Consider the following 27,105-nt stretch of genomic DNA (forward strand, 5'->3'; position numbering starts at 1 on the left):
AACGATTTCTTGTATAGTTTGCTTTAGAAAATTTATAGAAAGAAATATTTAATTTACTTTTAGGATTTTGAATTTGCTATAGCTTTAACAGATCTTCTCCATAGTATTTTGTGGGCTTTTCCTGAAGTTATAGTAATATTTAGGGATAATGCAAATATTATTAATTATATATGCTTTCTGAACTTTGGCTCTCCTAATTTAAAATATTTGGGTTTTCTTGCATGTACTCAAGTGTTTGGGGGCTTCCCTGGTAGCTCAGCTGGTAAAGAATCATCTAAAATTCAGGAGACCCAGATTCCTGGGTCAGGAAGATCCCCTGGAGAAGGGATAGGCTACCCACTCTAGTATTCTTGGGCAGGATAATGCGAGTATTATTAATAATATATGCTTTCTGAACTTGGGCACTTCTAATTGAAAACATTTGGGTTTTCCTGCATGTACTCAAGTATTTTATCCTACCTTTTTTTTCAAACCACGGTTCAGATGATTACTTTGATATTAAAAGTAATAGAACATTCTCCCACAAAATAAAAAGTTAATTTTATGAAATGGTGGAAATGTTAACTAAGACTATGGCGATAATCATACTGTAATATTTAAATGTGTCACATCAATGTGCTGTGCACCTTAAACTCACACAATGTTATGTGCTGATTTGATCTCAATTTTAAAAAGTAGGATGAAATGCATACCTACTTTATTCACAGTATCTGAAGTCCTTATAAATATAAGCCTAAATCCAGTATTTAAGCAAAGCATTCAGTATTGTGAACTCGTTTCTTTTAAGTCTGATCCTTAACATGGAAACTACTGCCACTGCTTAGGTATTAATGGCTTCCTATAGATTTAAAATGTTTTAAATTACACGTGCTTTTGTAAGGAAAGTATTTTGATTTCCTCTCATTTTTCTTGACAGATGGCCAGAGTGGTTGGAGGTGCCCCGCATGTCAGAATGTTTCTGCACATGTTCCTAATACCTATACTTGTTTCTGTGGTGAGTTTGTTTTACATACACTGGTGTGTGCTGCTTTCGCTCTGTGCATTGTGCCTTATTTCCCAGCACAGGAGAGGCGGTGTGCTGGGCGTGCTTTAGAAGTTACTAACGAGACTTCAGAGCTACGGTGTCTGAGACATCACATGCATGTGGTGTGTACACAGCTAGAGTCACAGGCCTTTGTATTCTTGGCAGACTGTTCTGGAGATAGGCCTTCTCATCATGCCCACCAGATCACCTTGGTCTTCTCTTTAGAGCAGAGCTAATCAGATGGCAGAAGTGGGCACAGGCTGCTTCTCACCTCTAACTGTAACTCACTTTGAAATTCCAGATTTGGATAACATGAGTGAAGGGTAGTGTGAAGTGTACTTTATTTAATTCAAGAAATCAGTCATTGGCCTTTATAATAAAGAGAGATTTTCTGTAAACCAGCATTACAAACTGTATCCTTGTGCTCTTCCTCTTTATGGAATACTGTTTCCTGTTTAGAAATAGCTTGGTTCTTCCATGTGTTAGGAAAAACGCTTTTTGTGATCCAGATGCTTGTATCTGTTGCTAACATATTTCCTACATGTCTTTTCTCTCTCTCTGTTTCCTGCCTGTCTTTAATGGCTAGACTTTACCACCTGATGGATAGGGAAGCCTGGTGTGCTGCAGTCCATGGGGTCGCAAAGAGTCATACACAACTGAACGACTGAACTGAACTTACCATCTGGCTGTTGATTTCTCAGATTATATTTCTTAACCATTTTTCTCCCTCCTTAAATTACTTCATTTTTACTCTGTCCTCATTACCTCTCTGAAACTGTATTCAGAAGTCATCGATGACTCCCTTCCTAACCAAATTCAGGGTTGATTTTATAAATTCTTAAATTTTTTGGCCACTCAGCAGCCCTTATTACTTTTGACCATTCGCTTCTTGAAATGACTAGCTCTGTTTCTTTTCTGCTTGCTGTCCTTTTTCTAACTAATTTGCTCACATTTCTCCTTTCTTGTTATTTAACTGCCAGCTTCCACCAAGAGTTGGTCACTGACCATCAACAGTTTTTAACTTCTAGACTCAACCTCTTTGTGAACTCAGCTATCTTCTTTTCTTTAAATCCTCATCCACTGTTTCATTCAAGATCTTACCCCAACCGTCCTCTTCCAAAGAAAACTTCCCTTTCTTATCTCCACTCCCACTTTGGCCACTCTTATCCAAACTCTGCTGGTCTCATATGTTTCATTGCAGAAGTCTGAGGCTTAGTAGATACTGAATTAGTATTAGTTGAAGGAATGAATATTCTTGAATGTACTACTGAAAAGGCAGCAAGATATCAATTGTAAATTGGACAATAAGACCAATACCAAGGCTTAATTATTTTAAAGGATTTTTAAACATGAAGCACCATAATGAAATTTAAAATCTTGTTAAAGCCTTCACTGACAAACTGTATGTGAGAACCTAAGAAGGTAAAAGAATCTGGGGGTGAAGGTCAAGATGCTTGAGTGAGGTAGAGTGATGTGGCAATGCAAATAATGGCCTTGTTGTACCTGAGGACTTTGCCCTACTCTGCTCTTCAGGGAGACCATAGGTTTAATGTACTTTATTGAGAACTTATTAATGTACCAGGCACCATGAAGAAACGGAGGAATGAGACTATTAATTGACTTCCCAGAGGTTAGAGGCTAAGATTTAAGACACAATTAAGTTGCTGTTCTACTTGAAGTACAGAGCCTGTGACTTCTGGCTGGATGATAAAAGGGGCCTTCATGAAGGAGGTGAAATTGAAATGGGCTTGGAAACTAGGTTTAAAACCAATAAGGCTTAGAGTCTGTTGTGAGGAGTCATCCGGTTATGGAGCCCAGGGTCTATGAAGGTGGAGGAGTAAGAGATGACTGGAAAGATAGGGGTGACTTCTTCATGCCAGGCCTAGATGTTGGGACTTCATTTGTCAGGCTGTGGGAAGCCACTGAGGACATCAAAGTGATTCTTTATGAAGATCGGTCTGGCAGCAATGAGTAAAGTATTTTGGGACCTAAAGAGTTTGGGGACTTAGAGTAACTCAGGTGAAGAATACTGAAAGTCTGGAATGGGTTTTAGAGTAGGACAGAAAGGCAAGAGTGTAAAATTTCAAAGGTAAACAGGAATTAACAACAGTGGGAAAGGAAGGAACCCAAATGTGGCTCCAGAGTTCCACGCTTTTGGAAATGGTGATACCAAGAACAGAAATGGGCAGGTCAAGAGAACCAGGTTTGATGGAAACAAGTGAATTCAGTTTAGAAATGTTGAGTTGGAGGAGTAAGACAACCAGTGAAAGATGTTCCACAGGAAGTGAGGAATATTTGAAGAAAGATCAGGATTTAGAGATGATAGTCGCAGTTGAGAGCAATAGATGAGAGACGCTAGTAGGTGAAAGGGTAATGAGGGAAAAGAAGTCGATACTGCAGAACCCTGGCAGGTGAAGGGGAAAGAACCACCTTTTAGAGTCAGGGAAGGAGGTGGGGCCACTGAAAGATGGTAGGAGAAAACCTGGGCACCATGTTGAAGCAAGAGAGCAGAGTCAGGGAGGTTTTTCTGATAGTGTGGAGATGAGGTTCTGGCCAGTAGAGGAAGAGCAGGAGCTGAGGTGGAGGGAGACAAGGTGTGAGGTACACTATGTAGGAAAATTGACAAGATTTGGTGATTAAACAGAATATAGAAGAAAAAGGAGGATGACTCTAGTTTTTGAGTTTGTGAGACTCGACAGTGATGGTATCACTAACAGAAACAGGGAACCCTGAAGAAGCTGGGGCCTAAGAAAAAAGATGCTAACTTAATAGATACATAGGCAATTTGAAGTGGCTGAAACCTCAAGCACAGATGTTCAGCAGACAGTTAGACATGTGGGACTGAAACTGAGGGTTCAGGGCAATGTAGAAAATAAAGATTTAGGACTCATTGGCCTTTAGGTGTGTGGAACCTCACAGAAATGAACAAGATTTCTGAAAGAGACAGGCAAGAGAGAAAAGCAGAGGCCAAGGATCAGGAATTGGCTTCATTTAGGGTGTAAATTGCCCGAGTGAGAATGAATTCCTCAAGGTTGAGGGGCAGTCCCATGCTCTCAGTTTTACTCTTCCTGCCCATGCACTGAGTTCATGAAGGAGGCTTACTAAAGATTTTTTGAGTGACTTGATTATAAAACTGTAACCCTTTTATGCCTATATTACAACTTTAGAGTAGGCAAGTTCCTACTATGTTGGGGAGCCTCTGTTCTTTCCGTCACTGCTGCCTCCCCGCCAGTGCTGTCTTCGCTTATTTCCTCTATCTGGTTCTTAGATATTCCCCTGTCAATTCAAAGACCCATTTATAGAAGGACTTATTTTAAAGGATTATTTTTAAAATCTTAGATTAAATTAGTGAAAGTGACATTTTTGTAAGTAAAAATGACTAGTTTGTCTTTTCCAGGTAATCCCAACTTTATCATACTCGGTAAAGCTTTTGACAAGTAGCATTACATTCAACTTTTTATTTGTGGATAATGTGTTTATTGAACTAATGAAAACCTCACTTGTGTTTCATACTGTCTGGTTATATTGTATGATTTCACTGAAGTCTACGGGATAACAGTTGAAATTATTTAATTAATAAATTAATAACATCTCTGATCTAATATGTTTTAGGCAAGGTAAAGAATCCTGAATGGAGCAGAAATGAAATTCCACATAGTTGTGGTGAGGTCTGTAGAAGGAAACAGCCTGGCCAGGACTGCCCACATTCCTGTAACCTGTAAGTTGGAACCCTGGACTCCGGGGGATTCCTGGTGAACATGCTTTGCTTGTGGCTCTCAGTGCGCATATTTGGTTAGTGTGTAACAGGCCTGGGAGAAGGACAGCGTGGTATCATTCACTGAGCACTTGCTGTGTGCCAGGTACTCTACAAAAGTTGACTCGCTGAATCCCAACCACAGTCCGGTGATGTATAGGTATTTATCATCTCCATTTTACAGATGAGGAAAGAAATGAACCATAATAAACAGTTGATCAGTTACAAATAAATTTCTACAGACTGACTTCAGACATAGGTTTAATTCCTGTGTTCATCACTTAACAGTTATGTGATGTTGGACAAATTACTTCTCTGAGCCTCAGTGTCTGAACCTGCAAGGTAATAATGATATGATCAAAACTAGTTGCAGAATTCTACGAATATTAAATTAACACACTTAAGAGACTTGGCCCAGAGCCTGGCACATGGTAAGTGGTCAAAAAATGGTAATACTTGCTTTTATTACCCAAATCTAAGAGTAATACAGACACCAGAATGTTATAGTTGCTTCTGCTGTTATCTAGTTTCTGTTGCAGGAGCAGGAGTCGGATCAGAGGTCTTGTGATCAGCATGTGGGGGTGGTGCTGGGGACTGTCAGTGGGAGAGCTGTTCAGACTGGGCTAAACAGCATGGTCTGCCATCTGCTGGGCAGTCAGCCCCTCCTCTTCCTTTGACTGCTTTCATAGATCAGAATCCAGAAACTCATCTATTCCTTCCCTCAATTGGCATTTTGAGTAAATTCAGTAATAAGAAATTAACCCTTGCATGAGTTATCTTTCCGAAGCCTTCAATAGAAATGGGCCCCTGTTGTGACTATCAGAGGACACCAGCAGTGATGCAGACCAGATGGTCAGTCACTGAAGGAGCATTTTAAAACACAAGCGCCCAGTCACTGCCTCAGAGCAGTTAAATCAGAATTTCCTGTGGTTGGGTCTAAGCTTTGTAGTGTTTTTTTTTGTTTGTTTTTTAAAATTTTTATTTATTTTTAATTGAAGGATCGTTGCTTTACAGTATTGTGTTGGTTTCTGCCATACATCACCATGACTCAGTCATAGGTGTACATATGTCCCCTACCCCTTGAACCTCCCTTCCTCCTCCCAACCCATCTGACCCCTCTAGATTGTCGCAGAGCACTGGTGTGAGCTCCCTGGGTCATACAGCAAATTCCCGCTGGCTGTCTGTTTCACTTGTGGTAGCGTATATATTTCCATGTTACCCTCTCCATTTGTTCCACCCTCCCCTTCCTGCTCTGTCCACAAGTCTGGTCTCTGCATCTCCATTGCTGCCCTCGAAATAGATTCGTCAGTACCATCTTTCTAGATTCCATATATGCATTAATATACAGTATTTGTTTATCTCTCTCTAACTTACTTCACTCTGTGTAATAGGCTCTAGGGTCATCCATCTCACTGGAACTAACTCAAATGCATTCTAAGCATTGTAATTGTAAAAGCTTTCCAAGTGATTCTGATACATAGCAGTGTTGTGAATCATTACTCATTAAGTCCAGGTCTCAGGGATGTTTGAAATAACCTGGAATCATCCACACCTGACCAACAGTTTGTCTCTCAGTCTAAAGTTATTTAACTGTCCAGCCATGAAAATAATTTCTTCTGAAAGTGTTGAGGCGTGTCATATGGAATGTAGCTATTGAATAATGATACTCATCCTTAAAGAAGCACGCTTAATCTTAGTCTTCTGTGGGTTAGTCTGTCACATGGGTCACCTTAGGAGATTGGACACATGTTTCTAGATTGTTTTCAGTGTTTAAAACTGATTTAGTAATTATTATTACTGATTTAGGAGTTACATAAAAAAATCCACGCAGGCACACCTGATGTTTATAGCAAATTCTGGTACCTATTTGATGAATTCAACTCATCTCTGATTGGCTTGTAACTCCCAAAGGATTGTGATTTGCCATCACGCAGATGCTACCTCCCCCCGCCTCCCCCACCAAGTTCCCAAAATGTTTTAAATAGTGATATTTCTGTGTAATTACCAGGGGTGTCTGCTTTGAAGAGGGTAGTATTTGTTTAAATATATCCATTTTGTTATTTTTTTCCTTTGGTCTCTTTTTATCATAGCTCCTATAAAAAAAGTTCTGTTCAGAGGCCTGATTCTGACCTACAGCGTATCATTGAGCCCAGTCCTTTCCATGAGTTCCTCTTCCCTTTGTTACTCACCAGCATGCCTCCCCTCACCCCCGCCTTCTTTTCACTGTTCGAGTTGTTAGCCCATCACCTGTTAGCACTTCATTAGCAGATGAGAACATGTCTGTACTTCTCATGGACCTAGCAGATTTGAGGTCTGTTACACTGAACAGGGAAGCCTGGCATGCTGCAGTCCGTGGGGCCACAAAGAGTTGGACACGACTGAGTGACTGAACTGAACTGAACATTGATTGAGTTCTGATCTGCTGCTGCTGCTGCTGCTGCTAAGTTGCTTCAGTCGTGTCCGACTCTGTGTGACCCCATAGACGGCAACCCACCAGGCTCCCCCATCCCTGGGATTCTCCAGGTAAGAGTACTGGAGTGGGTTGCCATTTCCTTCTCCAATGCATGAAAGTGAAAAGTGAAAGTGAAGTCGCTCAGTCGTGCCCGACTCTTAGCAACCCCATGGACTGCAGCCTACCAGGCTTCTCCATCCATGGGATTTTCCAGGCAAGAGTACTGGAGTGGGTTGCTATTGCCTTCTCCTCTGATCTGCTAAAGGACTCTATTGACCATCCTGAGTGGCAACCTCTTTATCCCTACGCACTGCACTAAGTGGGCCAAGACCATATTTAGAAATGCTTTCTTTGACTGGTCAGACCCAAATAAGACCAGTATTTTGACTTGGGCTTTTCTTTCTAGTTAAATATTCTAAAATGGTACTGCTATCAATCCTTTCTATATAAAAACATTATTGGTATCTTTGTTTAAATAGTTAATCAACTTTAGATAAATACTAAAACATGTCATAGTAAGTTTATTTGCTGCCATATTCACAGTCGGGGTCAGTTGGGACAGCTTTGTTCAGGTTTGGATACATAAATATGTTTTATTCATCAAAACTTTTCTTTTTTAGTCTGTGCCATCCAGGACCTTGCCCACCCTGCCCTGCCTTTATGACTAAAACATGTGAATGTGGACGGACCAGGTAAAGTTAGACTTGTACTCCAAAAGAAGGCTTCAGTTTCCACATTGATGGTTTATGTATGAATTTCTAAAATGAAAGATTAGTAGGTAGGTGCAAATAGTATTTATTTACTGTCATTAATACATGGTAGGTATAAATAGTACTTTTCTGTAAATAGTAAATCCTGTGCTGCCTTAATCCTGTTTTGCAATCTTTTAAGTGATTAAAACGTTATAAAAAAGTGAGATTATTGTGTTAGGTGAAATACTATGGGACTTTTTTCTTAACATCTCCAGTGGATGAAAGAACCAGGAGTTGAACCCCAGCCTGCTAAGGTTCAGGAGGCAAGGATCATTTATCTGTGCCTAGCGTAGTATCTGGTGTCTAGGAGGTTTTCAGTGAATATTGTTGAAAGAAAGAATAAGTGGCCCCCAGAGCCCGCCCTCTTTTCATTACAGTGCAAGTTATGCTTTATCAGTGCAGGGACCATTGGTAGCTGCACAGCTGTGGAGTGCTTCTGAGGTCCAGTGAAGACCATACAGTGATTCCTGAACCACAAGACAAGATGGAATAGTGCAGATTTTTCAATGATAAACATTTTTTAAGTGTTTACTGAACTTACAAGAGTAGCAGTGTAGCCTGAGAATCACATGCAAGGCCTTCTGGTCAGAAAGCCCAGGTCACATTTGGGCTCTGCCACTAACTAGTTGTTGACCTGGGCAAGTTGCTTTCTCCTGCTGAGCCTCATTTTTCTTATCTTCTTATGGTAGAAATAATAATGTCTTCCTCAAGGGGTTGATATTAGCTGTGATGCTTAGCACTGGAAACTGATCATCTATGTATGTAACAGTGACTTTTTAAAACAAAATACACAGCTGAAGTGAGAGTAGTGGAATAGAGCAGAATTTTTTGTGGGAGAGTAGACTGCAAGCTCTAAACCATTACCCTGGAAAGAAACCTGAAGACAATTATGTAAGAGCAGTGGCCTCATATCCTTCTCTGGCTAATAGGTCAGCGAAATCAGGATGTTTATTAGAACAAAGCCAGAATTATTTCCCTTCCTGAATCAAAGTCACATACAGTATGTTCTTAAGTACAATATTATAGCTACCGAAATTGCCAGAGTGCAGGGTCCCAGGAGAATGCCATTGTGCTTTCATTGCAGGAATATTCATTAGAACTACATCTTCCAACTTCTCCACCCAGATCTGTAAGATACTGTGGGAGTTCCAGGCTCTTTACCCTCCTGCATGCTGCTTCAGCTCAGGGGAGAAATCACAGTGTAACAAATACTTAGGCCCTCAGTTCCTTTCTGGCCAGAAAATGGGGGACAGAGAAGCAAAGGAGGAAAAAGAAGAGTGGAGAAAGGAAGAGTAATTGAGGGAGTGATTGGAGGAGGGAAACAGAGAAGAAGTAGGAGAAATGGGGCCTAGAGAGGTTTAGTAGGTTTTGGGGAAGGGTTAGTTTAGCTGTCAAACAGGACCTCAATGTCCAACATTAGGCTAATGCCGTCTTTATGTTTTCTCTTTTTATAGGCACACAGTTCGCTGCGGTCAGGCTGTCTCAGTTCACTGTTCAAACCCTTGTGACAATATTTTGAATTGTGGTCAGCACCACTGTGCTGAGCTGTGCCATGGGGGTCCATGCCAACCTTGTCGGGTCATACTGAACCAGGGTAAGTGGTGAGCACACCAGCCAGCCCTACTTAGGGACTTTTTTGGAACCTTATTTACAGTTGTATTGATGACATGGATTTTTCTCAAGCCTGTATTCACAAAGACTCTATTAGGTCTGTTATCTTGGGTAGAAGAGCTGGAGATATATGAATGACTGGATGGTTTTCATTATTTTGGTCACATAATACCAATATAGGTCATTGTCCTATAGAATTTGGACAGTAGGGGTTTTTTTAATGCTGTTTAAAAGTAACTGCTTGGGAAATCTTTTTGCAGTGACTACTTGAAAAGGGTGCAGAAAAGGCCAAAGCAATCTTGAAAGAGAACAAATTTGAAAGACCTGATTTTAAGGCTTATAAAGTAATAGTAATCATGACATGTGGTTATCGGTATAAAGGTAGACTAGTAGATTCTAACAACAGAGTCCAGAAATGGACCTTGGTATATTGCAGTCAGTTTATTTCAGCCAAGATATTAAGTTAATTCAGTGGGGAAAGGAGTCTTTTTACAAATAGTCCTAGAACAACTGGATGTTTATATGGGAAAAAAGTGACCCTCAACCCCTGTCTCACTCTTTACACAAACATTAGTTCTATATGGATCTTGGACTTAAATGTAAAACCCAGGAACAGTTTCCAGAAGAAACTATAAAAGAATATTTTCATGACTTTGGGATCAGGCAAAGATTTCATAGAGCAACAAAAAATGTTAAATTGAACTTTATCACATTAAGAAATTTCTGTTCAACAAAAGACAACATTAAGAAAATGAATAGATAAATCACAGATTGTATGCAGAATATTTAAAATACTCCTTCTAAAGAAAAACAGAAAGATAGTCTCCTACAAATCAACTTGAAGAGGTACTTCACAAAAGAAAATCATTATAAATGGTCAATAAACACATAGAAGATGCTTGACACCTTTAAACACTAGAAAACTGTAAATTAAAGGCACAGTAAGAATAGAATAGTGTAACAGTCTAAGGACTCTTGCTGGTGGCCTGGTGGTTAGGATTCTGCGCTTTCACTGCCGTGGCCCAGGTTTAGTCCCTGGTCAGGGAACCTAGGTCTCACAAGCTGTGTGGTGCAGCCAAAAGGAAAAAGAAGATAGTGTAGTAGTTCCTTCTAAGGTTAAACATAGAGTTGCCATGTGACTGTGGTTCTACTCTTCGGCATATACCCAACAGAAGCTTCTAAATGGATGTTCATAGCAGCATTATTCGTAATAGTCAAAATGTGGCAATAACGCAAATACCTATCAACTGATAAAGGGAATAACGTGATATATCCATAAAAAGGTGTATTATTCAGCCGTGAAAAGGAATGCAATATTGATACATGCTATGAAGTGGATGAACCTCCAAAATATTATACTAAGTGAAAGAAGTGAGTCTCAAAAGACCACTTACTGTATGCTTTCTCTGTTTTTATGGCTGTCTTTAATCTGCAGAGATCCTGGGCTGCAATGCATTGGTCCTATAGTTTTAGTTTATTAAATTTTACTTTGATGTGATACTGTTGATCTATGTTGGCACTTAAAATAAGAAATAGCCCTATGAAATGTTTTGTGGTGTGTACTATAAGGATGTTACATAGGGAATTGTGCTGTATATTATTTAGTGTTTTGTTAATGGGTCCTCTGACAAGAAGGTCCTGTTTGTTCTTAGTTCCAAGAACAGTTGTTTTTCCTCAAAGATAATATCTTAGGAAGCTGATATAACTGACCTGATATAATGTCCATCTTTATAGTGTGTACTTTTTAGCTATGATTCATTCTGTATCCTTACCATTATTTTCCTTTTTATTTTCACATCTTTTATGTTCTCTTCATTTGTCTCATATATCCTTATATGCTGCATTAAACCTATTTTGAGATAAGGCAGGAGTAAATCTCTACTGGCAGTTTGGTCTTAGCAGTATAGATTGTCTTTGATCTGGACCATTTTTAGCTCTTGATTTATATTGGACTAAATGACACTTTTTTGTCAGATTTGTATGGATCCCAGTCTCTTCCTTTCTATTTTTGTGTATGTAGCTGATTTTTTCAAACCCAATTAAAGACTTTTTGTTTGTCCATATTATATATCTAGCAAAGTATTTAGGCCATCAGTATCAACTGAGTATCAATTAGGCTGTATCAACTTATATTCCCACCAACAGTGTAGATGGGTTCCATTTTCTCCACACCCTCTCCAGCATTTGTTTGTAGACTTTTTGTCTCAAGGTGTTTTTTAGTTTCTGTTTTGTTGAGGTTTGTTTTGTTCCCTAGTATTGTCATCAGTCCTAGAGAATGTTCGTGTGTACTTGAAAAGAATTGTCAATTTTCTGACCCTTGATTCTTTGGTTCATAGCTATCTTATACCTCTGGAAAAAAAGAAGTCTGTTCTATTTGAGCAGACAGTAAAAAAAAAAAAAAGCCTGCTTGCACAGTCTGCCTGTTGCTAGGATTTTGTTTACCAGTTTGTTGATTCTGCCAATCTTGATTGCATATCCTGCACCTATAATTCATCTAATAAGTAAATCTTTATTTAATGAGTTTTAGAATAGGGAATGAAACTGCCCATGTATTTACTGGGAGAGTAAATGTATATTTTAAAAAATCAAGCATCTTGGTTAATATCTTAATTGACAAAAAGTTTTCATTATAAACTAAAAATGTAAAGTGGCCCTTATCAGAAAAATTACCTAAATTGATGAAATTTAGTCCTTACCAGACTTTGTTACATATTAGTCAGAAACCAACTCTTTTCTTGTTTGCTTTGAAAATAACTCCTTAAGTGCAGCACATAAAGCAACCCATTATTTCTTCAACCCACAGAAAAATCTATAGATATTAGACTGAATTCTCTGTATAGTCAATAAAAGTCTCAAGTTCTTTGAAACACTTTTTACTCAGTGTCAGGACTCAGACATGATTACTTCAAATTTAACAATAGTAGAATACAAATTAATAAGGATTTTATATTGTATCTATCTTAAATTTTCTTTTAGCAGCAGACACTTTTCCTAAGCACTTTATGTGAACCCCAAGATACAAAGTATTACATCTATGCTGCTTGGTTGAAATGAGGGTGGAATCCAATCATCAGTGCCTCCATAATTACCCCGTTTAGCTTCCGTCTTCTGTGGCATCTCCATAGGACCCCAGGGAGCCTCATGATCCATGGTTTCCAACCATGGCCTTATGGACCAGAGACTAGTCTGTTTCACTTTAATGCTCATGTTGAGGTGTGCTGCAGGGGTACCATGAGATGTGTTAAAATTAACAAAACCTTCTAAATTTTTTTCCTATGGTAGAGCTCTTAGGTGGGGCTTAGAGCTGCTGTATATGCCACATTTATTTCTGTGCTGGGTCTGATCAACAGTGGTGAATAGGATTTTGTGTCTTCTTATAGATTGCCTAGAGTATTTTAAGCACTTGTGCAGATTACTAATCTTTCATTTTTGAAATTGTGTCTTCAAGTATGCTACTGTGGCAGCACCTCCCGAGATGTGTTATGTGGAACAGACATAGGAAAGTCTGATGGATTTGGGGACTTTGGCTGTTTAAAGATATGTGGCAAGTAAGGTTTTATGTTTTTCTCAGTTAGAATAAAGCTGTATTTAATGCAACAATTATGTAATAGTGTGTTGTTTTTCTTAACAGGGACTTGAAATGTGGGAACCATACGTGTTCTCAAGTGTGTCACCCTCAGCCCTGCCAGCCGTGCCCACGGCTTCCCCAGCTGGTGCGCTATTGCCCTTGTGGGCAAACTCCTCTCAGCCAGTTGCTGGAACTTGGAAGTAGTGGTCGGAAGACATGCATGGATCCTGTGCCTTCATGTGGAAAAGTGTGTGGCAAGCCTCTGCCATGTGGTTCCCTAGGTAACTAGTGGGCAGAAAGTTGTCTTTAAAAAAGTAAACGTAAATATTTGGCAGCAATGACTACTTAAACAAAATAGTATTTAATTCCAGTTACAGTATCAGAGGTTTTTCTAAATAATATGATCAGATTTGTGTGATTACTTTTTCTTTCTTCTTAAAATATACCTGTGAAAGCTCACATTTGCCCGAATGATCGTTCTATTAGTAATTCAGGTATTGCCAAGTCAGTTGTGGTTAGATACTGTTTTGTTGTGGTGGGGCGGAGGGGAGAGGTTGTGGTGTTTATGATTTCTCTTAGCAGCCTATACTAGTATGAATGCCAGGTATCCTTTTAGTAATTTAGGGTTCGGCAAGTGTTTAGAAGCATTTTCGTATAATAGAAACATTTTAACTGGGTGAGGCATTTTAAGAACTGAAATTTTTTTTTTTTAATTTTATTTTATTTTTAAACTTTACAATACTGTATTAGTTTTGCCAAATATCGAAATGAATCCGCCACAGGTATACCTGTGTTCCCCCATCCTGAACCCTCCTCCCTCCTCCCTCCCCATACCCTCCCTCTGGGTCGTCCCAGTGCACCAGCCCCAAGCATCCAGTATCGTACATCGAACCTGGACTGGCGACTCGTTTCATACATGATATTATACATGTTTCAGTGCCATTCTCCCAAATCTCCCCACCCTCTCCCTCTAAGAACTGAAATTTTAAGTGCACTTAAACTTTATTCATTTGAACCACTCAAGAAACATCTTTCTCTTCAGATAGGTTTCCCATCTAACTGAGAATAACACCTCCTGAAAATCATTTTGAAGAGACATTTTTCAAAATTTACATTACCTTCTTTCTTTGAATAGAGGTTACCGAAGATAATTTCTTACCCCTTATTTGACTGAGAGTCATCATTTCCCTGAACCTCAGTTATTGTATTCTACTGAATACACTGATTCCCTCTGGGCTTGCTGAGTTTTCTCAGGTATTTCCCCATAGCAAGGTGCAGTTTGACTATTTTACTTATTTGTTAAACATTTTGGTTGTTTAATTTTCTTGTGAATGCTTTCAGTATGCCCATCTGCCTACCTTTAGTGACTCTCCTTTTCTTCTGACTTGTGGGCTTCTGATTACTTGGATATAGAAACCAGAAAAGTTTTGTTGAGATTAGCTGTAAAGCAATAGTCTGAGCTTCTGACTGATACTTTCTGAGGCAGTCCTTGGGATATGTGCATGTACAGTTTTACAGTGAGTTGGCAGAAAGCTGCGTATTTAGAAAAATGAAACTGAGCAATTGGGTCTGTATAAAAGAGGTGTTCCTATAACTATCTGTGGTAAAGATAGACTCTTTTAAGTTTGGTTTCCATTTTTTCAAGCAGAAAGATTTCACATTTCTTCCAAGTACCAGTAGGAGCACCCTACCTAATTCCTTTTCTCAGTCTGACTTTAAAATTATGTAGAGAGAAGAAATGCCCTTTTCTCTTATTTTAATACATTTCAACCTCGTCAGGAAAATCGGTTGTCTGTTGCTTCTCTGTGCCTACCAGGAAAATGTATCTTCAGATAAGCCCTGTGAAACAGAGATCAAATGACTTGCAAATCCAGAGAGACAGTAAAGATCTTCCCATTTCAGAAAGCACATGGGTCAGTTTCGTAAGAGCTTCGTATATGACTAGATATACTGCTCTGATGCTCACGTAGCTCATTGGCATGGAGAGAAAGAGGAAATGTGAAATGGGTTACTGCAGAGGGCCTTGAGCAAGAGAAGGACAGTAGCTGTCAGTATGAACAGACCTGGGGATGGGACAAGACCTGCTCAGGAGTTTAAAGAGTAACTGCTATACTTCAGCAGAGTTTTAATCATGGAAAGCTTTTAAGGAGCTAAGGTGAGTTGGATTGAGAAGCTCAAAGAAAAGCCCATAACTAGCAGTAACAGTGGATCTCATGTTTATTCAGACCTGGCTTATCTATAGAAATCTTGTTTAGGTCCATTAGTATCTTACCCAGTAAGAAATTTCCATCCTAGTCACATAGCTTTAGTACAAAAGACTAGGTGGTATTCTGCTTTCGGGATGGTAGCCTGAGCAAAACAAGCAAAGCTAGGGAAATCTATAAAAAAAAAAAAGCAAGCAACCATTTAAAGTCTCTGGAAACTGTCCTACACACATAACTCCAATGCAGAAATTTATATTGAAAAACCTACTAAAACTGAGTTAAGAACAGCAAGAGTCTGTGTTGTTTGAGTCACAACCTACTCCCTCCTTCCCTGCCCCTTCCCAAATCAGCTCAACTAAAGGATGGATGTGCCCAAGAAATCGGGGCTTCATCCACCCTCAGTTCCCAGTCAAGGGTTACTTGCTAGGAGGAGCAGACCATCAGCATTTCTTATCCCCCCAGCTCCAAGTTGAAAAGGCTAAACTTCTGGTAAGCACTACTGCCGGGTTTGGGGTTCCCTTCCTCCATACTGGTCACACATGGATTGGAGGCCCTGTTCCAGTCACAGCAGGCAGGAGTGCTGGGGCCTCAGTCACCCTCACCCCAGTTCACTTGTAGGGCAGAGGTTTCACAATGTGAGACATGAGCCAAGAAAACTAGAGGCTGTGGTCCCACCTAGCACCCAGTGACTGAGTGACCTTTTCCAGTGGGGAGAGACAGTCCATAAGGAAAGAGAGCTCCAAAATATTCCCTAAAGGAACTGAGTTTAATTTGAAAGAGAGTGTGGAGAAGTCAGACCTAAGGGCCCTTTAGAAAACAATAGTTCCTCTTAATTAAGAGCAACAAGCTAAACTATAGGCCACCTGGTTCACCAGAGAGAACCAGGGAAGGAAATACCAAGAGGAACCATCCTGGGATCAGAACAAACTTCATAGAGTTGCCTCAAAGACCTCTGCCCAAATTTTATTAGATCAGACTGCTGAGCAATTTATGCCCCAGGACGCTGCAGTCAACCAGCAATTAGTGAAGCCTCAGGACTGAATGTAATACTAAGAGAGGCAGACGGCTTATCAGAAGGATCAGGGAAAGACAGAGAGTCCTGCTGACACCTTTGTCTTCCCAAGGTGACAGTGCACATGCTTAGGGTTGTGCCATCAAAAGAATGGCACCAGTGTCTTTGTACTGTGACAGAAATAGACTTCACTAAAATAGCCTAGTGAGCAACCAGACAGGCTGTGAGAGGAGGAAGCAGTATCCAGTTACTGCCAACAGCAGATTGCCAAAAATGTTCAGTTTCCAACAAAAAAATTACAAAGTATGCAAACAGAAAAAAAAACCCATGGGTAACAGAAACTTTCAGTTTTCTGTGACAGTGATCAGTGTCAGATTTAAAGCTGTCAAGGAAGCTGTTATGAATAGATTCAAAGAACTAAAGGAAACCATGCTTGAAGAGTTAAAGGAAGGTACAAAGGCAGTGTTTCATCAAATAGAGTATCAGTAAAGAGATAGAAATTATAAAAATGGAACCCAAAGGAAAATATGGAGTTGAAAAGTCCAGTAATTAAAATTAAAGATTCATCAAAGGTACTCAACAGTAAATTTGAGCTGGCAGAAGAAAGGATCAATAAATGTGAAGATAGATCTGTGTTATAGAGATAATATAATCCCCAAAACATAGAGAAAATGAAGTGAAAAAAAATGAATAGTGCCTCAGAGAAACATGGGACACCTTTAAGCACATCAGGAGAATGGTGGAGCACCAGGAGAGGAGAAAGGAGCAGACAAATATTCAAATACTGGTGGGAAACATTTCACATTTATTGAAAGACATTAATTTGCACATCCAAGAAACTCAAAAACTCCATACGATAAATTCCAAGGCACATAGTAAAAGTGCTGAAGGCCAAAGACAAGGACAAAATTTGAAAGCAGCAAGAGAAAAATGACACATTACATACTAGGGAACCCCTATAAGACTCCCAGGTGACTGCTCATCAGAAACAGTGGAGAACACGATCACAAGAGGGAGACAGTGAGATGCCCTATCCAAAGTGCTGAAAGAAAAAATTACCAACCAGGAATCTTACATGCAGCAAGGCTTTCAAAAATGAAAAAATCAAGAGTTCTCTGCTAGCAGATCTACTTGACAGTAAATACTAAAGAGAGGTCTTCTGGCTGATACATGTAAATCCACAAGAAAAAACAAAGAGGAAAGTTAATTACATAATCATAAAAGAAAGTATAAGTGCATATTTCTTCATTCTCAACTGATTTAAAAAGTGATAGTATAAAATAATATAATTGTGTCGTTAGGCCTATAATATATAGAAATATATCTGACAGTAACAGCACAAAGGGAGTAGGTGGAATTAAGGTTATATTGCAGTTAAAGAAGTGATATCAGATGGTAACTCAGATCTTCAGGAACAAATGAAGAAAACCAGTAACAGTAAATAAGATAAATATAACAAATTATGTTGTATACTTGCTCTCCTTTCTTTTTTCAGCTTCTTTAATAGGCATAACATTATATAAAGCAATAATTTTAACATTGTAGTGTTAAATTCGTAGCACATTTAGATGTAATATATATAACAGTAATAGCACAAAAGAGAAGAGAAAATAGAGCTGTATGGGTATAAGGCTTCTTTATATCACAGGAATTGTTTGTACATATCTGAAGTCCACTCAGATGTGTACCACTGATAAGCTCTAGAGCAACCATTAAGAAGATAACTCAAAATATAGTGGAAAATGGTACTATTGGGGGAAAATGTTAACCGTGGAGAATATTCACTTAATGTAAAAGAAAACAATGAAGGAAGATTATATTAACAAAAAAGCCATGAGACATAAAACTAAAAGTAAAATGGCAGATATATATCCAACTATATCAATAATAACATTTATGTGAATGGATTAAACAATTAGACAAAAAGCAGAGATTATCAAAATGAATTTAAAAAGAAGCAACTATAATGCCATCTTCAGTTAGGCTGAAGGTAAAGGGATGGAAAAAAAGCATCATGTAAACAGCAGCCATGGAGAGAGACTATGGATGATCCCTGGGGAGTCCACGAAACAGGACTTGTTCTAAAACCTAGCTTAACAGAACAAGTGGCAGGCCACCTATCACCAGACATTCATCGAACTTAGTGAGATTATGGATCGTGGTTTCTGGTTATTGATGATCCCTAGATGATTTTGACTCCCTAGAGTCACGAGTACTTTAGTAAGTCACCCATGGCTACAATTTTAAGGAGATCCAAGTCTAATTTGGAGACTTGAGGTCTCAATAAAGAGTCAGAAGATCTTTTCTTTGAGTACCTTGTGCCCCAAAGCATATTCCTGTGACTAATGCTGGGGCCTTTCCTTGCTGGAAAAGGCCCAGCTGGCCAGATGAGGGGAAGATAAGGCAAGAGACATTAACAGCATCCGTCTTCCCTCAGCTCTGGTGACGGAGTTACAGGACACAGAGGTGGAGAACCATTGTGGCTAGTGAATTTGGGAATCTGAAAATGAGTAGTTGCAATTTTCATCCCCAGCTCTTTTCATTTTTATTAAAGATTTCATTCATACCTGTGAAAAGCTCTGTCATGAAGGAGACTGTGGACCATGCTCTCGCACATCAGTTATTTCCTGCAGATGCTCTTTCAGAACAAAGGTAAATCCTTCACGATGCTAGAGTTGTTGCCACCAGTGCTTTTTGTTGATCAGTTGGTGATGATGGGAGGGAAGGAATCAAAATAACCTCAGGCTTATTCCTGTTCTATTGTGTATGATTCATTCAATCCAACCAGTATATACCGACACCTACTGTGGATCAGTTTTAGAATCGGTATGAAGGGGTCCAGCGTGCAAGACTCAGAGGCCACTGACAGGCTCAGGGCCCATATACAAGTAGCTCGACTAAATACAAGTGTGACAGTGCTAGATGCCAGAAGAGAAGAACATTAGCACCACTGAAAGCACTTAGCTCACTAAGAAGTTAAAGGGGACACAGTCCACAAGGTCTCCCTCACTTCTGACACGTTGTAGGAGTTTAGACAACTGCTGAATTAGTCCACATGACCACCTTCACCTCTGATACCGGCTGCAGTCCAGTGGTCCCCAAGGCTACCCTCAAGGTTTATTTGCTGCAAGAACTCACAGAACTCATTGAAAACTGCTATATGCTTGATTACAGTTTACTGCAGGGAAAGATTACAGATTAACATCAATCAAAGGAAGAAGTATGTAGGGCTGAATGCAAGACAGCACCAAATATGAAGCTTCCAGTTGTCCTCTCCCCATGGAGTTGGAACAGTGTTACTTTGTCACCACCAGTGTGTGACTGTATGTGTGGAGTATTGCCAACCAAGGAAGCTCACCCACCCAAGCATGGGTGTTCAGTTTTTACTGGGGCTCCATCATGTAGGTATGGTTGACTGTCCATGTAGCTAGTTTCAGCCTCCAGTCCCTCCAGAAGTCTGCTAACACTGTATGGCCAGCCTGCACCCTAACTCTTATCAGACTTTGTGGGGACCCAAGGCCCCAGGCAAACAGTGAGACTCCTATCAAGCATGATATTCCAAGATTATCTCCCAGAAGCCAGTAACAAAAGCCAAACCTCTCTTCAGGTAATGTTAATTCTTCACCATACAACTGTTTTGTCAATTTCTGCTTTCTGCCTGGGGCAACCTTGATTGGATCATGTGTTATAAAAAAGTCATCTTACCGTTTTGGAATTGATGCGTGTTTCTGTTTGTGTAACCAGAAGAGGCAGGAAACTTTCCTGTGGAAATCTTTGGGTACTTTTACTCATGGAACATACTGAGTGTTGATCTGCCCGGATCTCTGACATACTTCTGGTCATTTCAGTGCATAATTAGCACCTGTCCCAGCAGAGCACAGGCTGGAGTAGAGACAGAATTCTGAGTCATTGATACTATTTGTTAAATACAGCCCACGGTCTGGATAGCAGCTGACCTGCAAATTGATTCTGAGGATATTGGCCATAAATTAGGAGCTAGCTTAATAGGTAAGCTTCAGAATTAAAGGAAAGAATGTCAGAGTAATTAGTGTAGTTTATATGAGACTAAAGTTGTGTGAAGATGCATGGGGTTTTCTTCTGAATGAAATCATATAATACATAGGATAGTAAAGATATGTTGAATGTCAGGTACAGGACCACTTTATGCTTTGTAGATACCAGCTTGAAGGCTGTGAGATACTTTGATTTAGGAATCATAAATTTATTAATGCCTTGGAGATGCTCTTTGTGACCAAGACTTACAAACAGGATGGGGATACACGAACTAGACATGACTCCTGTCAGTTTGCTTTTCTCCCAGCAATCTCTTTCTCTCTGTGCTTTTTAGCTTCTCATTCACTCTGTGACCTCACTCCCTCGAATAGTGGACCCCATGGCAGTGAGTGTACTTTTGAAAGTTTTGTGTAAATTAAATTTTTGCAAATAAAAGTCTTATTCTAAAATTGCTGGAGGAGCTCATCTGTTAAACAGTTTATTTAACAAAGTGAAAGATCTCTTGAATAATCACCTCATTGTTCAGCCAGATTTTTCCTGAAATGTCTTTTTTTTTTTTTTTTAAACTTTACATAATTGTATTAGTTTTGCCAAATATCAAAATGAATCTGCCACAGGTATACATGTGTTCCCCATCCTGAACCCTCCTCCCTCCTCCCTCCCCATACCATCCCTCTGGGTCGTCCCAGTGCACCAGCCCCAAGCATCCAGTATCGTGTATCGAACCTGGACTGGCAACTCGTTTCTTACATGATATTTTACATGTTTCAATGTCATTCTCCCAAATCTTCCCACCCTCTCCCTCTCCCACAGAGTCCATAAGACTGTTCTATACATCAGTGTCTCTTTTGCTGTCTCGTACACTGGGTTATTGTTACCATCTTTCTAAATTCCATATATATGCGTTAGTATACTGTATTTATGTTTTTCCTTCTGGCTTACTTCACTCTGTATAATAAGCTCCAGTTTCATCCACCTCATTAGAACTGATTCAAATGTATTCTTTTTAATGGCTGAGTAATACTCCATTGTGTATATGTACCACAGCTTTCTTATCCATTCATCTGCTGATGGACATCTAGGTTGCTTCCATGTCCTGGCTATTATAAACAGTGCTGCGATGAACATTGGGGTACACGTGTCTCTTTCCCTTCTGGTTTCCTCAGTGTGTATGCCCAGCAGTGGGATTGCTGGATCATAAGGCAGTTCTATTTCCAGTTTTTTAAGGAATCTCCACACTGTTCTCCATAGTGGCTGTACTAGTTTGCATTCCCACCAACAGTGTAAGAGGGTTCCCTTTTCTCCACACCCTCTCCAGCATTTATTATTTGTAGACTTTTGGATCGCAGCCATTCTGACTGGTGTGAAATGGTACTTCATAGTGGTTAAAGTTGCAGGATATAAAATCAACACACAGAAATCCCTTGCATTCCTATACACTAATAATGAGAAAACAGAAAGAGAAATTAAGGAAACAATTCCATTCACCATTGCAACGGAAAGAATAAAATACTTAGGAATATATCTACCTAAAGAAACTAAAGACCTGTATATAGAAAACTATGAAATGTCTTTTGTAATGGAATGGGCTTTTCCATGGAAGTGAGTTTTCTAGGTAAATAAAAACTTAATTTCTTAAAGCTTCAAAGGTGGTTCTCTTTTAACCCCTTTGGTAGGAGTCTTTAAGAAATGTATGCTGTATCTTATTACCTCTTAACAAAGAATGCTGTATTTAAGTTTTTATTGAAATTCATACATATTGTAGGGAATTGTGGGAGCTCTGCTTTTCCCTACAGGTGTAGATACCACTCCAGCATATCATTTCTTTTTTTTCTCTCAGCTCTAAAGAGCCTCATGTCTTGGGGCGGCTGGCACCTGTCAGGGAGAATCCCTTCCCATTCCTTGGAATGACTCAGCTCTGGCAGCTGCTGGAGTCTCAGGGTGGGGGCTACCTCAGGCCAGGGTCATCGCACACCAGCACAGACTCCTAGGCCAGCTTCACCAAAATTGTTACCAAACACAAAGTCACGTCCCTGAGGCACAGTGAGACCAAACAATGAAACTAAGCACTTTGGAGCAGAGGGAGGTTTATTGTAGGGTCAAGCAAGAAGGATGGCCTGTGCTCAAAAACCCCAGACTCCTACCATGTCATTTCTTACGTTTTTCAGTGTTCATGTTAACTAAAGCACTCGCTCAAGCAGTTTCCTGAGTCATCTTTGCTTTATATCTCTAGAGAGCGTATGAGGAGTTTCTTCCTATCTTAGAACCCAGCCAACTCACTAATTTATTGAAAACGTTTTTCTAGCCAAGAAGCTTCAGTTTCTTAGACAGCTTCATGTCTGTTATCAACTCTAGCAGCTGCTCCTTTTTTTCGGGGTCATTTTCACAAAGAAGAAATGTTTTTATCATGTAACTTATTTCTGAGTATATAGCAGCCTGTCCATGACATTGAAGCCAAATTTGGACAGAGATGCTGGGCAGCCGGCCAGACACCCTGTCTCCCAAGTGACTGACTCGCTCTTCACACAGCAGCCTCACCATGCATGTTATTCAGGAACATGCATCAGTAAAATTACATGTGATAGACTTTTGAGGCTGTTCACACATAATTCAAACCAGGGTAATAAAATTTTGAATGGCCAAGGAGTTCTGCATTCCACTTTGTTAGAGTTCAGCAGCATTGCTGTGGTACTCCTGAGTGTGTAGAGCTGGTTGCCCCTGCATCATATGGTACTAATTGTTACATATTTTCAATTCTTATATCTTCTTTTTCTGTCTATACCCTTGCCAGACAGTTATTTCTCTTTGCTTTGCATACCCTTAGTAGTTTTTGTTTGCATTCAGATTTTATAATATGTAATCTACTGTGAGTTTGGAGGTCAGACCACAAAGAATGTTATAATTATATTTGCATGAAAAGTTGTTAGACCTGGGGACCTATTGTGAGTAAAGAATACAGGGACTGGGCTGACCCAGCTCCAGATAGTGACTGCCAGAGGGGTCCTGGGTATTTGGGGATATGCATGTTACATTCAGCATTGTACTGCAGTTGTGTTGTTTCATTTATTCCTAAAATAGTTACTATTCCCTTTTCTTTTTTTTTGTAGGAGCTTCCCTGTACCAGTCTCAAAAGTGAAGGTATGACTGGGAAGGGGTGTGATGGAACTTCTTGGGGTGAAGGTAATTTTTGCATCTTGACAGGGAGATGGGTTATGTGTTTGTTAGAATTCAGTGAAGGTACTTTGTACATGTGTGTAACTTGTTGTTGTTTAGTCACTAAATCTTGTGGGACTCTTTGCAACTCCATGGACTGTAGCCCGCCAGGCTTCTCTGTCCATGGGATTTCCCAAGCAAGAATACTGGGTTGAGTTGCCATTTCTTTCTCTAAGAGATCTTCCCAACCCAGGGATTGAACCTGCGTCTCCTGCTTGGCAGGCACGTATCCTTACCACTGAGCCACCAGGGAAGCCATGTAACTTTTATCTCAAAAAAAACCAACAACAAACAAACATGAATTCTAGTTAAAGAAATGCTATAAAATATAAGGGAAATATATTCATGTATGTAGCTTGCTTTGAAAAACATCCAAAATTAAGATAAACTAATAGTTGAAGAATGAATGTGGAAAACTACGTGTAACTACTGGTAGAATCTAGGTAATAGGCATATGTATAGGTGTTCACTATAAATTTGTTTCAACTTTCTTATATGTTTGAAAGTTTTCATAATAAATTGTTGGTATAGGAAGAGAAGGTAAATAGCATCTAATGAAGCAAGCTTTGTAAAAACTGACTCTGATGCTTGATCTCCTTGTGGTTTGATAGGCCTGTTGGATACTTAGAACAGGGTGACTCAGCCAACAGCCTTCTCAGCCTTCAGACCTAGAATATTGTTTCTCCCTTTGTCTTTGATCCTGATATTCCACTTTATTATGGTTCTACCCTTGTTTTACTAACCATCATGTAATTTTTGTTTAAACCACCTTAGAACTGTTCTGGAAAAGTGATAGAAGATAAACTTACACAGAATAAAAGCTATTTTTCTGGTCAAGAAGAAAGCTGTACTGGTTAGGGTGCTCCTGGCTATAGGTATCATAAAACCCAAGGAAAAATGACTTTAGCTCTAAGGAGGTTTTACTGTTCCCCGTAATAGGAAGTGTACAGGCAGAACAAGTCCAAGGTTGGTTAAATCCAAACGCAATGATTCTAGGTCTCCAGTTCAGCTTCCTATGATGTTCTCGGTTTTCCCCTCATAGGTATAAGTGAGCTACAGCAATTTCATACATTATGTCCTCTCCCAATGCATCTAAAGGAAAGAGAGATTCTTAACGTTCTTTTCCTTCTTGAGAGCAAAGAAGACAGCCCTGAAAGACCCTCAGTGCACTTTATCATATGTTTCTGCCTAAACCCTTAGGTCACAAAGGGAATGGAATTACCATGATAGGCTAGACTATTCAGTATAATGGGGGAACACATGGGTGCCTAGTTTCTGAACAAAATGAAGTATCTGTTAGCCTGGGGAAGGTGGACAAGGGCTGAATATCTCCTTCAAATATCTGAATACTTGAAGTAACTAAAAGTAACTTCCTCAAAACCACAGTCAAAATTTTGGTGATTAAAAGGCATAATTTGAAAACTTACTATATTAGTACACTTTTTAGTAATTTAAAAAATTTAATAAGATGTTAAATATATGAAGTAAAAATACACCCTCACCCCCATTTTCCCCTCCTAGTTCTACTCCCCTGATAAAACTACCTCATTAATTTGTCAAGGATGAGTTCAGATCTTTTCTGTATTCATACCAATGTATACATGTGTTGGTATGGTTTTATTTTTTCCCTAAACTTAAGTTCTTAGTAAACATACTGTCTGGAACTTGCTCTTTTCCCCCTGCACAATGTATCAAAGATATTCTTCCATGTCAGTATGTATAGCTCTCCCTCTTGAGGGCATTCTCTATGAGGATAAGCCATTTAAACACTTGAGCGCCTTCAACACCTTCACAAAGCATACAATGAAACATTTTAAAGTGTATTATACAATTCAGTGGCATTTAGTGCCTTCACAGTGTTGTAAAACCGTCATCTCTATCAATTCTAAAGTATGTTCAGCATCCTGAAAGGAAACCCTTTGTTTATTTCACTCCCCCTTACCCCAACTCCAGCCCCAGGCAACTGCTAATCTGCTTCCTATCTCTGGATTTAATTCTGAATTTTTGATACAATATGTAACCTTTACATATTGTCTCTAGCTTCTTTCACTTAGCCTGTTTTTTAGGTTCATCTGCCTTGTAGCACATATCAATGCTTCATTCCTCTTTATGACTGAATAATATTCTGTTGTATGTATATACCATAGTTTGTTTATCCATTCATCTGTTAATGGATGTTTAATTTTGTTTCCTTCTTTTTTTTATTTTATTTTTTAACTGTTTTCCTTCTTTTGACTATTGCGACTAGTACCACTATGAACATTGGTACATAAACTTTTATTTGAGTTGTTATTGTTGTTCAGTCACTAAGTCTTTGCGACCTCACGGACTACAGCACGCCAGGCTCCTCTGTCCTCCACTCTCTCCCAGAGTTTGCTCAAATTCATGTTCATTGAGTCGGTGATGCTATCTAACCATCTCTTTCTCTGCTACCTCCTTTACTTGAGTACCTGTTGTAAATTCTTTTGGGTATGTACCTAGGAGTGGAATTGCTGGGTTATGTGTTGATTAGAGGTAGAATTTTTAAAAGAACTGCCATCACACTATTTCACATTCCCACCAGTAATGTTTGAGGGTTTGTTTCTCCACATCCTCTCCAACACTTGGTATTTTCTGGGTTTTTTTTACTATTATTGTTATTACTGTTACTGTCATCCTAAGTGGGTATGAAATGATAAACCATTGTGGTTCTGATTTACATTCCCTAATAACTAATGATGTTGGACATCATTTCATGTATTTGGCCATTGATATGTCTTCTTTGGAAAAGTCTGTTCCTTTATTCCCTTTTTTATTGAGTTGTCTTTTTGTTATTGAGTTGAAAGAGTTCTTGATACATTTTGGACCCTAGACCCTTATGAGATAACTGATTTGCAAATATTTTTTCCCATTATTGTTGTTGTCTTTCCTTGATGGTGTCTTCTGATGCACAATAGCTTTTAATTTTGGTCAAGTTTAATTTATTTTTCTTTTGTTGCTTGTGCTTTTGGTGTCCTAGCTGCTTTCAGAAGTGTGTCTGTAGGGAGGACTCCTTAAAATGGAATTACCACTTTAAATTTTTTTTGGCTGAACCCAGCGGCCTGTGGGATCTGACCAGGAATTGAACCTGTGCCCCCTGCAGTGGAAGCCAGAGTCTTAACCACTGGACCACCAGGGAAGTCCCACCACTTAAATTTTTAATAGATACATATGTAGTCCAAAAGTTTATTCTCCCATCCACTGAGTGTACCTTTTCTCTACATCTTCACCCAGTCTTCCTAATTCCTTTTTTTCTTCCAATTTTATTAAGATACAATTGATGTATAGCACTGTATAAATTTTAAGTATACAGCATAATAATTTGACTTACATACCTCATGAAATGATTATAATAAGTTTAATGAATATTCATCATCTCATATAGTTGCAAAATGAAAGAAATAGAAAACATTTTTTGTCTATGATGAGAACTCTTAGGGTTTACCCTTTAACAACTTTCGTATATAATATACAGTGGTGTTA

The 27,105-nt window shown here is 39.2% G+C and overlaps 1 protein-coding gene across 4 annotated transcripts in view; it reads left to right on the forward strand.

Moving 5' to 3' along the window:
• Nucleotides 1–27,105, forward strand: part of NFX1 (nuclear transcription factor, X-box binding 1) — a 66,377-nt gene that overhangs the window by 15,477 nt on the left and 23,795 nt on the right. For 2 of the 4 annotated variants that reach the window (NM_001102029.2, XM_005210326.5), the window contains 8 exon segments: nucleotides 917–994; nucleotides 4,637–4,742; nucleotides 7,851–7,922; nucleotides 9,437–9,576; nucleotides 13,042–13,141; nucleotides 13,225–13,442; nucleotides 18,932–19,029; nucleotides 23,499–23,529. In NM_001102029.2, coding sequence (NP_001095499.1) covers nucleotides 917–994; nucleotides 4,637–4,742; nucleotides 7,851–7,922; nucleotides 9,437–9,576; nucleotides 13,042–13,141; nucleotides 13,225–13,442; nucleotides 18,932–19,029; nucleotides 23,499–23,529 — 843 coding nt within the window. 4 annotated transcript variants of the gene reach the window in all.

The sequence above is a fragment of the Bos taurus genome, chromosome 8 (genome assembly GCF_002263795.3).
Source record: "Bos taurus isolate L1 Dominette 01449 registration number 42190680 breed Hereford chromosome 8, ARS-UCD2.0, whole genome shotgun sequence".
NCBI classification, from domain to species: Eukaryota; Metazoa; Chordata; class Mammalia; order Artiodactyla; family Bovidae; genus Bos; species Bos taurus.